At 34.5% G+C, this 11966-nt stretch overlaps 1 protein-coding gene across 1 annotated transcript; it reads left to right on the top strand.

Annotated features, from left to right (window-relative positions):
- The first annotated feature begins 360 nt into the window (after positions 1-360).
- Positions 361-11598, top strand: LOC116033163 (receptor-like serine/threonine-protein kinase SD1-7). Its single transcript, XM_031275921.1, has 7 exons — positions 361-1114; positions 1213-1548; positions 1977-2137; positions 10417-10627; positions 10720-10957; positions 11037-11187; positions 11293-11598. The coding sequence occupies exons 1-7, from the start codon at positions 361-363 to the stop codon at positions 11596-11598; spliced, it is 2157 nt and encodes a 718-aa protein (XP_031131781.1).
- The last annotated feature ends 368 nt before the right edge of the window (positions 11599-11966 follow it).

Genomic DNA, 11966 nt, shown 5'->3' on the forward strand with positions numbered 1-11966 from the left:
AAAAATTTAACCAATTTGGTCCTCCGTTTATTTTGGTGTTAAACAACAGTTAAATCAGGACCAATTTGGTGAAATCTAAATAGTCAAGGGACCATTTCGGTAATTAATTTTGACTGAAATGGTCCCTTGACTATAGTGAAATTACCAATTTGGTCTCGATTTAACGGATATCAAATGGTAAAATAAATAGGAGGACCAAATTGGTTAATTGTTTCAAAGTCGATGACTTAATTGGACAAGAAAAATTGTCGAGGACCAAAGTGGTGAAATCCCAATAGTCGAGGGACCAAATCGGTAATTAACTCTATATATATATATATATATACACTCCAAGCCATAGGGGTGATGCATATGATAGGAATGGGTAGGATAATATTGTATGATAGTTTAGTGGTTGCAATTGTTTGTTGCTTATTCATCTGGCATGGCTTGTTGCAATCTGGTGTTAGTGCTAAAAATACACTTGCACCTGGAGAATTCTTATTACCGACTGATGACGATTACTTGGAGTCATCAAATAAACTCTTCAAGTTAAAATTCATGAAGCGACCCGGCTCTGGCTTTAGCTCTGCTATTAGCTGCTTTTTGAGTATAGAGTGGGCTAGTTATGCAGTCACATCCACTTCTGAAGAAACAACAATTTGGGTTGCTTGGCTAGGTGAAACTGAAACTTGGTCTTATATTTCAGATTTAATAATGAAAAGAGATGGCCGGTTGTTGATATCTGACGATGTTGATCAAGAATTGGTTGTAAACGATGATCAACAATATCCATTTGTCATGAACACAACAGCAACTCTACTTGACACCGGCAACTTAGTGTTGCGGGGTGGGGGTCGTACGTTGTGGCAAAGTTTTGATCACTCCACTGGTAATACTTGGATGCCAGGGATGAAATTGGGGTGGTTTGGGCTAAAGAAAACTCCTCAACAGCAGCGTTGTTTGACTTCTTGGACAAGTGAGGAGAATCCTTCTCCGGGTGCTTTTAGATTGTGTGTTGATCCAAACAATACCAAGCAGCTAGTTGCCATGCGAAGAGGGGTTGTTTATTGGCACAGTGGGGTTTGGAATGGAAACAATTTTCCATTTCTTCAAGTCGATTTTTTCCATTCAGGTATTTCTCTAACCACAATGAAAGCTATTTTGCTTGGGATGGGAATTTTTATGCGGGTTCAACCGTTATCAGAATTTATGCAACTGGGGCAATTACAGAATTTGTTCAAGACAAAAAATACACAATGATAACATCATACATTGACTGTGATAGTAATGATAACGAGGGGTGCCTAAGATCACCTAAACAATCTAATTGTAGTGCGGGAGACATGTTCAATTCAACTACTGGTTTCATCGAATGGAATTTATGGGAACGAGTGTCATTGAACACCACGTTAAATATTGGTGACTGCAAAGAAATGTGCATAAAAAATTGTTCTTACACCGCCTATGCTACACTCGAAGAATCTGATGGAACAGGCTGCAAATTTTCGTCTTCCACTAAATACCACTATGCGTCTCACGGCGACACTCTTTACCTTCGATATGCAGGTAGATAGGCCGTCCAGCCTTTTTACTTCCTCCCAGCTTCAATTTTAATTTCCTTAATTAGATTTCTCCATCATAACTTTCATTTGTTATCAACCTAATTAAGCTAATACATACTCACTCAATTGCTTCAATTCAATTGGCATTGAACTATCTCAAGCAAATCAAATCCATTCTCCTCCAAATCGCCTTTCTGCTCCTCATGCTGCTGCTTTGACAAGGAATATGTCACACCACACGATGAGAACCACAACTACTATAGTTGCTCTTACACTAATACTCCCTGCTGTCACCCTCGCCCTGATAATTTTCCTAGTTTGGTATTCAAGAAAATGTTGCACCTGCTGCTTCATAGGTGCACTTTTCTTTTAATATCATCAATTTATCAATTCATATCATTTCTTAACTCTACCTATAGCCCGCCTAATCAGCTATAAGTGTTGACACAGCCCCAATTGTGCCATCCATGCAACAACTTGCTGGTCACGATGAGGAGTTACCCTTCTTTGATTTTAAAAGCATAGAGCTTGCAACAAATTATTTTTCTCAAGAAAATAAGCTTGGTCAAGGAGGATTTGGTCCTGTATACAAGGTATGACCTATACTCACATATTTTTGTTACGTTGTTTTCACACTTTAGGCCAGAAAATGATGTATTTGGAAGTGAATTTTAATTTGTTCACCTTTAATTTGCCCTTGTGTGTATGTAGTAGTATTTTCATTTTTAGTTCTTTATTTTTATTTTTTTTCATTTTTATACGAGACTAAAATTTTGACACTTTTGATTTAATCTTTCCACCCAAATTGTTAACTAACATAGCTAGAAATTTCAACTTTAATTTAAGGGAAAAAAAGTCCATTCATTCTAAGAATTTCAATAAAGTTATTTCTACATTTAGTCTCATGAATATGATGACATTTCTCCTTTTTTTAAACACCTTTTGCCCCACTATGGTTAACTTACAGTATTCCAGTGAATAATAGATCAGATAGAATTAAATGCTAAAACACCCCAGTATCTAATTAAATGCAATAGTAGACGATATCGCTATCCTTATCCTACAATACTCTTTCACTTTCAAAAGTATATTTCACTTCCACATCATTAAATTTGTAAATTCTCTACTATTTTGTCTACATCTCTGTAATACTCTAACACTTCAAAAAATAGTCTCACTTGTCTTTTATATTATTACTATAACTATAATAATAAAATAACAAATAAAAACTAAAAAAAAATAAGGCTAAAGTGTCATCTAGCACCATGAACTATATCCAATTATTCATGCCGCACCCTGAACTTTCATATCGTATATATCGAGCCCCAAACCAAAATAAAAAATTCACCTAGAACTTTTAGCAGGTTTCCAGGTCTTCCTGCTGATATGGCGCAGGTTTTCAAGTGATGTGGCATTTCTTTTAACCTTATGTTGTCCATGTAAGCATTTACATATTAAAAAAAAAATTTTAAAAAAAAAAACAAAAAATACAAACAAAAAAATTAGCATTTCTATAAATTTGGAAAATTGAAAAAATACTAAACAATAAATTAGCCAAAAAATATAAATTCTGAAAAAAAAATTGAAACATTGGAATTGCAAAATTGAAAAGTATACATTATAAAAATAAAGAGAATAAAATTCTGGTTATTTTAATATAATAATTTTGTTTTTTTCTTTAAATTTTAAATATATAAACGCTTACATGGACAACATAAGGTTAAGAGAAATGCCACATCAGATGACATGTCAGCAAGAAGACCTGAAAACCTGCTAAAAGTTTTAGGTGAATTTTTTATTTTGCTTTGCGGCTCGATATATACGATATGAAAGTTCAGGGTGCGGCATGAATAATTGGATATAGTTCATGGTGCTAGATGGCACTTTAGCCAAAAAATAAAAATAAAAGTCAATTGCAATTATAGCAAGTTTGCAAGTCACATAAGCTAACAAAAAAAAAAAATCACATTACCTTCCACATTATCTTGAAAGGGGTTCACTTGCTGGGATAAAGATAACCTTCACAGATTGCTTCCTCGGTCGCATTTTAGTGGATTCAACTTTTCATTTCTTTAATTATTTTCTTTATAATTTTTTAATTCAATTTTCTATGTTTAAGAGTGAAAGTTGTATTTTTAGTGGTTTGATTAGTGAGTGTCGTCCTTTAGGAATGACTTAATTGGAGTTTAAGTAATGAGGGGTTAAGCACGGGTTCATAGAGTGTTTGAAAGCTAATCTAAAGAGATTGGAGTGTTGCATGTTCAAGAAATCAATAACGAAAACAAATAAGAGAATTAAAAGATAATAAATGAAATAGAGATTTGAACCAAACATCCTTGAATAAAATCATGTTTATGTCTAAAGTTTAAGTTATGCAAGTCTAGATGATGAACATGGGGAAATGGTTTAAGTGCCAATGTCACTCTCGTGATCACTTGGACTATCAACTAATCCTAAGTCCCATTCTCATGGCAACTTGGCTAGAAGAGGCAATTTAACAAACACTTTGTATGCTTATTTCCTTCAAACTCTCTTTTCTCAAAGGTGAGTAAGAAATATGAGAGGTATGGCTATGGTGTAGCCCTATTCTCATAGGTGTAACACCAATTCCAAATATCTCTTGCATAATTTGGCCATAATTATGAAGAGTCAAATCAATTCCACTCAATTCATAGCCAAGTTCAAAATTAAGACAATACAAAACCTAATTTATGCAATTTAATTCATATTCGGATTCATATTCAAGGAATTCAATTCAAACCCTAAATATGTTTAACTATTCATATTTGGAATGTAAAGCAAGATTGAAGTAATAAACATATAATTCAAAACTTTAAGAAATATAAATGCAAAGATATAGAATAGAAAACTTAACTTTATGATTTAATTGCAAGGAATAATCTGGAAATTGAAGTTGAATGTTGAAATTCTTCCTCTAAATCTTCTAAAATATGGTAGATTACAAGTATGGGAAGTGTTTTCTAAAGTTTCCTAGAGAGAAAAACTAAAGGGAGAGTCCAAACATTCAAAGGTCCTCAGAAAATAACCATCAAGAGGTATTTATAGTTGGTAGTTCGCGCCTCTTTGAAGGGTTTCAGGACAGGGAGTCACAGTGAGACTCACGGTGTGAGTCCCACCGTGAGTCTCAACGATCAGAAACTGATTATTCAAACTCACGCTGAGACTCACGGTGTGAGTGTCAGCGTGAGTCTTAGCGTGACTCCCTAATCAGAAACCATGCTAAGGACTCACGCTGACACTCACGGTGTGATTGTCAGCGTGAGTTCTTCTAGTTGACCTCCACGCCATTCTTTTACTCCTTCGGTCCCCGGTGTGCCCTCGGGTGTTTTCCTTGTGCTTTAAAGTCCCATTTTCTCTCAAGATTAGCATCTTTTCGTGCTTGTTTGCTCATTGCTCGATCATTCCTTCCATCAAACAAAATACACCAAATTAAACACTATTCCACATTCCTTTACATAATATTTTAATAAAAAGCAAGCATAAATGAGCACAAATAATAGGCTGTTTCATGACATATCAAATCTCCCCACACTTAGACCTTGCTTGCCCTCAAGCAAGACAAAATCTAAGCAACCGCAAATAGGAATGCCAAATGCACTCATCATAAATGATTGTGCAAACAGGTGATGTACAAGAAGTCAAGAACATATTGGTCTTCCTTCTACCCGGGAAATATTGTGAAAGAGTGTTACACACTCAATTGGCTCAAAGTTTAAGGAAACTAAAAACCATGAGATCACTCAAATATTTTGTTTGTTTGTTTGTTTTTTTTTTTGTTTTTTTGTTTTTTTTTTCATGGGAAACCTCTCAACACACTTATCCACAAACAACAGAATGATTCAATCCACAACCTCCATGGGCCTACCAAGCCGATCCCACTAATGGGAATGATGCGCACGGGCTTTCCAATCTTTGCCACATTCGGCCGCAACGACCCATTTAGATAAGTGTACTAGTGTGACACAAGCCGCTCCACGCGTTTTGGCTTAGTGTGAGAATCTCTTTTTTCTAATCACCTCTAGGATATCCCATCAAGTCAACTGCCTTCACGTATAGCTCTACGCTTTTTTGAAGTATGTGCAATAGTTGCCCGAATCCTACGAGATGGCTCACCTCATGTTTTTCCCTCTCAATTAAGGATAGCTTAAAGTCTTTTTTAGCTTTTTCTATTGACTCTTTTTGTATCCCCTCATGCCTTTTTCATTGTGAGTAGGGAATCACACATTTCACCAAAAGAAAATCTCACCTTTTTCCTTGTGCCACACTGAAAAAGTTCATTTCCAGGTCTTACCACCTTACATTCCACAATCCTTTCCGTGTACACTCCCATTTCGAGAGATCCTTGACCAAGGTCCGTAAAAGTGGTAGATTGAACCTCAAACAGGCATGCAAATGAATATAATCCTACTTGGGCCCTATGCACACCTCACAATGGTGTAAGAGGCGATTTCCAAAAAGTTTCAGCCAATTGAACCTATAGCACTCCTTTCACAATAGATGCAAGGTAAAAGGAACAACAACACACAAATTAACTGAGTTCAAATGTACAACCTATTTACCCAATCTTTACAAGAATATGATCACAAAGAAAGCACACGGTACTCACAACAATCTCAAACCTCCCCACACTTAAAGGTTTACATCGTCCTCGATGTAAAGACACAATTTAACGTACAATGGATGGAAAATTGAAACCAAAGCACATAAGGGGAAAGGTAAGACACATAGTTTTAATTTGAAAAGAGCTTCACATAAGCACATTAAAGATATCCTTCCCAAACACAATAATAACACATTTGAAAGTATAAAAGAAAGGATAGAAATACTCCCTCAAGAAATAAAGAAATTTGTGTGTACTAGCGGTTTTTAGCATTCAAGCTTGTGATAATTCTCTCTTTCTCTCTCCAAGAATCCCTATCAAGAAAATAAGAAGTGACAAGCAAAGAAAGAAATATAGTGAAAGATTTAAATAAAAATATTTAAAGAAGAACAAAAGAATCACAAATAATAAAGAACAATCTATCCAAGATGGCTTGAAGAAGACTCCCTTCTCTCTTTGCACTTTCTTCTCAAGGTATGTTCTCAAATGTCGAGCATTGAGAAATTCTCTTAAGCTCAATACTAGCATATTCTCTTCAAAGGATTGACTTGGTCTACTTCAAAGAATATACTCTCATACTCCCTCTTCTTTTTCTCTACATCTTGTTCATTTTCTTCTTTCATTTCCTCTTCAAAATTTTCATATCTTGTCATTTCTTTACCTCTCTCTTCTTCACTCTCTTTCCCCTCTTCCATGATTATGCAATGAACTTCCTCAAACAACACATTCTTATTTTCAATATTTTCTTCTTTGTCCTTAGCATCTTCTTCAAGCTCTTCTTCCTCTAGGGCATCTCCTTTCACTTCCACTTCATCCTCCACAACTTCATCAATATTCTCAACACAAGAACCAACACAATCATCATCACAAGTAATTTCCTCATCACACATATAACCCCATGATTTAGCACCATTATTACCAAGAGTAGTGACACCACAACTAGAATCAAGTGTAACCATATGATGGTTCAAAGGTATCACCATGATGTTCTTCATCATCCAACACTACCTCCTCATCCTCCTCTTCTTCAAATTCATTTCTATATCCCCCCATCTTGATTTTCCTTTTTTTGGCCTTGCAAATCTTCACTAACGGGGATCTCTAGCTCACTATCCCTTACATCTTCAATGATCTCCTCTAGGGGCACTTTGAAGCTCACTTGTTTCCTACGTACCCACTTTGATAAACACTTGGAGTCACTCTAATATTCTCCTCCATGCTATCATCCGGCACAATGTTAATTCCCAAACGCCTCGCCAATGCCCAAGTTTCCTCACTCAATCTCATATTTTCCTTGCGACTTGGCATTGCACCCTTGTTCAACTTCATCCCTCTGGTACTTGTCCCTACATTCACATGAGAACTTTGCCTTACATTTATTACAATAAAGGTACTTATGGCAATGATACCTATAGTGAGGGCCTTTACAGGCGTGACAAATCACTTCTAAGTTCATATCCTCAAACATATGTTCCTCAATATTTTTGTAGGGTTCATTTTGATCTCTTGGTCTGGGTTCCAACCAATGTTTATACATGTGCTCATCAATGAATTTCTTTTTGGGTAGAGGTGTGTTTTGAGTGTAAGGTTGTGGAAAATAGGTTTGGGGTGGGTAGGATTGAGAATTAGTGGCTTTTCTTTGTGGAAAGTAGTCCTCATCCTCATCATAGTGGCTAGAGGGGTAAGATTAAGAACTGTAGCTTTTATGAGATGCACTCCTTCTATCTCCCCGATGCTCATAATAGTCGTCTCTTTGATCATGATATCCCTCCTTATAATCATCCTCGTAATACCTAGGTGATTGATATTCCCTAGAATAATCATAAGAAATCTCTCTCCATAGTGGTTGGGCCATCCTTGAATGCTCATAATCATGATCATAATAAGACCTTTGATAGCTCTCCAGTGGGTCATCATATAAGGATCTTCTTTGAAATGGTGGTAGAGCTCTCCTTGAGTAGTGGTAATTACCATATTCCCTATCATCATATTGAGCTCTTGATGATTACCTTCGTGGTGGATCATCATACTCATCATATGCCTCATCATCATGTGTCCTTAGTGGTGGCTCTCTTGGATGATATTGTGCTCTATAGGCCTCATCATCTTCAAAACCATAGGGGTTAGAAAGATGAGCATTGTAGCCTCCCCTTGGTTGTTTATATCCTTCTTGGTCTTCAAAGTAATCCCCTTGTTGATATCTTGCTCGAGAATACATCATAGAGGATCAACCTACAATCACAAAGACATGATAGTGTTTTGCAACTAGAAGTAGTTGCTTGTGAGACTAGTAATAATTCAAGTATCCAAAAACTTCAAAAACAAACAAAGTAAATTGCAAAAATAACAAGTAAATGATGGTGGTTAGACTCTCTAACTTGAATGATGTCCCATGTTAACCCAAATGGATTCTTTACTCAAAAATCGATGTCATTCCCCGACAACGGCGCCATTTGAAAGTTGTATTTTTAGTGGTTTGATTAGTGAGTGTCGTCCTCTAGGAATGGCTTAATTGGAGTTTAAGTAATGAGGGGTTAAGTAAGGGTTCATAGAGTGTTTGAAAGCTAACCTAAAGAGTGTCACGGTGTGAGTGTCAGAGTGAGTCTCAATGATTAGTTTCTGATCAACATACTCACGCTGAGACTCACGGTGTGAGTCTTAGGGTGACTCCCTGATTAGAAACCATACTGAGGAGTCACGCTGACACTCACGGTGTGAGTGTCAGCGTGAGTTCTTCTAGTTGACCTCCACGCCATTCTTTTACTCCTTCGGTCCCCGGTGTGCCCTCGCTTGTTTTCCTTGTGCTTTATAGTCCCGTTTTCTCTCAAGATTAGCATTTTTTTCATGCTTGTTTGCTCATTGCTCAATCATTCCTTCCATCAAACAAAATACACCAAATTAAGCACTCTTCTACATTCCTTTACATAACATTTTAATAAAAAGCAAGCATAAATGAGCACAAATAATAGGATATCTCATGACATATCAAAGAGCATTTTATATGTAGTTTTCAAATAGGGAAAATGACGGTTTTAATCCATCAATTATGCTTAAATTGTAGACTCAATTCATAAATTATTGTTCCATACAACGTTTTCCCTTTAGTTATGTTGAAAGTGACTCTTTTAATCCGTTACTTATAAACATTAAAAATTTATTTTGATTTGCCAAATTATTAGAGGACAAATTCATCATTTTGTAAAATCTTCAATTTCTCCTCTAATATTATTAAATGGTAATTAAGTAGCTAAATTCTTGGAGGTCTTCCAATTGTCATCATGCTAATAAAAAGATGTTATGTACTTGTGATTTTTTAGGTGCGTTTTATATCAATTTAATCCACAAATGTGCATATGAATCCAACTCATTTAATATAAGAATTTAATATTATTTGTTGTATTCGTTTAATGACAACTCATTAATATTTTTTATTTGTTGACTATTTTTAGACGAGCAATGCGTTATGATATTGCCTTGCTACTATTCAAAATCCTTATACATAATTACTTTAATAATTAAGACCGAAATCCTTCATCAGGGCCTCACTTTAACCTTGTACTTCCTCTGGTGTGTTAATTAACGAGAGACATTTTTTTTTAATTTTTTAAGAAATAAAAGAAAATATATTGATTTGTACATTCTTTTTAATTGAACAACAGATAATGAAGATTAAAGGAATTGAAAAGTGATTTTTTTAATAAAAGGGACCAAACACTTCACAAACTGTCAAGAATAATGTAGAGTGAATCATAGTCAACAAAGACTAAAAAAGAAAAAAACAAAAAACAAAAAGCAAAAAAACAAAAGACTTTGGTTTCAGACTTTCTTTTTGACCAACACATTGAGATGTTACAAATATTAAATAACCAATTTGTCCTCTAATAATTTAACAAATTAAAATAAATCTTTAATATTTTAACAAATTAAAATAAATCTTTAATATTTATAAGTAATGGATTGAAAGAGCGACTTTTTCAAAAAAATTAAAGGGAAAAAAATTGTATAGAATAATAATTTAAACATTATTGATGGACTAAAACCATCATTTCTCCTTTCAAATATATAAATTTCATTAACTAACATTGAATTTATTATTATTATTATTATTATTATTATTATTATTATTACTATTATTAAAAATTGAATCATAATTACGTTCACTTAAATCTCATTAATTAAACAAGACATACAAAATGAGATGAAGAGAGTAGATGTCTTTGTTGTTAATTAAGATCGATAAGTTGTATTCAGGGAATATTAGCCAATGGTCAAGAAATCGCAGCAAAGCGGCTCTCAAAAATGTCTGGACACGGAGTTGAGCAATTCAAAAATGAAGTTCTATTGATCTCCAAATTGCAACATAGGAATCTTGTTAGACTTATGGGTTGTTGCATTCAAGGAGATGAAAGGATATTAATATATGAGTACCTCCCAAATAAAAGTTTGGATTCAATTCTTTTTGGTTAGTTTGCTTTATTTGTTTCTATTATTCATCCTATATTTCTCTTGTTTGGCTCCGATCCATTTAAGAATGCATGACACCATTTTACACATATGCAAGAAAGAAAGTTTGTCTTGATTGGGGAAAGCGTACATCCATAATTAGTGGGATCGCTCAAGGGCTTTTGTACCTCCACAAATATTCAAGACTAAGGATTATACATAGAGATTTAAAAACAAGTAACATATTGTTAGACGTTCACATGCATCCCAAAATTTCTGATTTTGCAACTGCCAGAATATTTAAAGATAGTGATTCTCGAGCAAACACAAAAAGCATTATTGGGACCTAGTAAGTCATGTTTCAAATATCTCTTCTATTATATATTTTTCTATTATGTAACTTGTAGAACAATTTAATGGTAAAACAGTGGTTACATGTCTCCGGAATATGTCATGGATGGTTGCTTCTCGGAGAAATCAGATGTTTTTAGCTTTGGAGTCATGATAATGGAGATTGTAAGTGGAAAGAGAAACAACGGTTTCTACAATCCAGATCGTGTTTCAAATTTACTTGGTTACGTAAGTATTACATACTCTAAACATAAATTGTAGACAAAAAAATTAATTTATTTCTATGATTCTTTTATTTCAAATGTCACTATTTTAATTTATTTCAATCATTAGGCTTGGGATTTGTGGATTGAAGGAAAAATTTCAGATCTAATAGATCAAACAATGGACAAAATGATTTCAGTCATTGAAGCGACAAGATATATCCAAGTAGGTTTGCTATGTGTTCAAGATAGTGCAACGGATAGACCAACTATGACAGATGTGGTATCCATGCTTGGTAATGAATCAACAATCTTACCCATTCCTAAGCAGCCTGGTTTCTCTGCCATCATTGGCTTAAAGTATGGTGATGTTGCTAATAATTCAAAACCTTGCTCTCTTAATGAGGTCACAATTACAGAGATTGAAGGTCGATAGTCATACTTGGTACAAATTACTCTTACGGCTGGGCTTGACTTTTTGGTTCAATTTGGTGCTATAATAATTATAATAATTATAGACATCTTTTCTTTGAATGTAATGCTTTTAAAATAGTTTTCAAAAACTACATATTGAATATTGTAAGATAAGTTTGTGTTCATGGACAAACTCTATCTTTGCCTTTAAATCGGCACTATATTGCATGCAATTAGACATCTTTTCTTTGAATGTAATGCTTTTAAAATAGTTCTCAAAAATTACATATTGAATATTGTAAGACAAGCTTGTCTTCGTGAACAAATTCTATCTTTGCCTTTAAATTGGCACTATATTGCATGACTCTAGGTATTGAGTGCCCTCAAAAG

The sequence above is a fragment of the Ipomoea triloba genome, chromosome 10 (genome assembly GCF_003576645.1).
Source record: "Ipomoea triloba cultivar NCNSP0323 chromosome 10, ASM357664v1".
NCBI classification, from domain to species: Eukaryota; Viridiplantae; Streptophyta; class Magnoliopsida; order Solanales; family Convolvulaceae; genus Ipomoea; species Ipomoea triloba.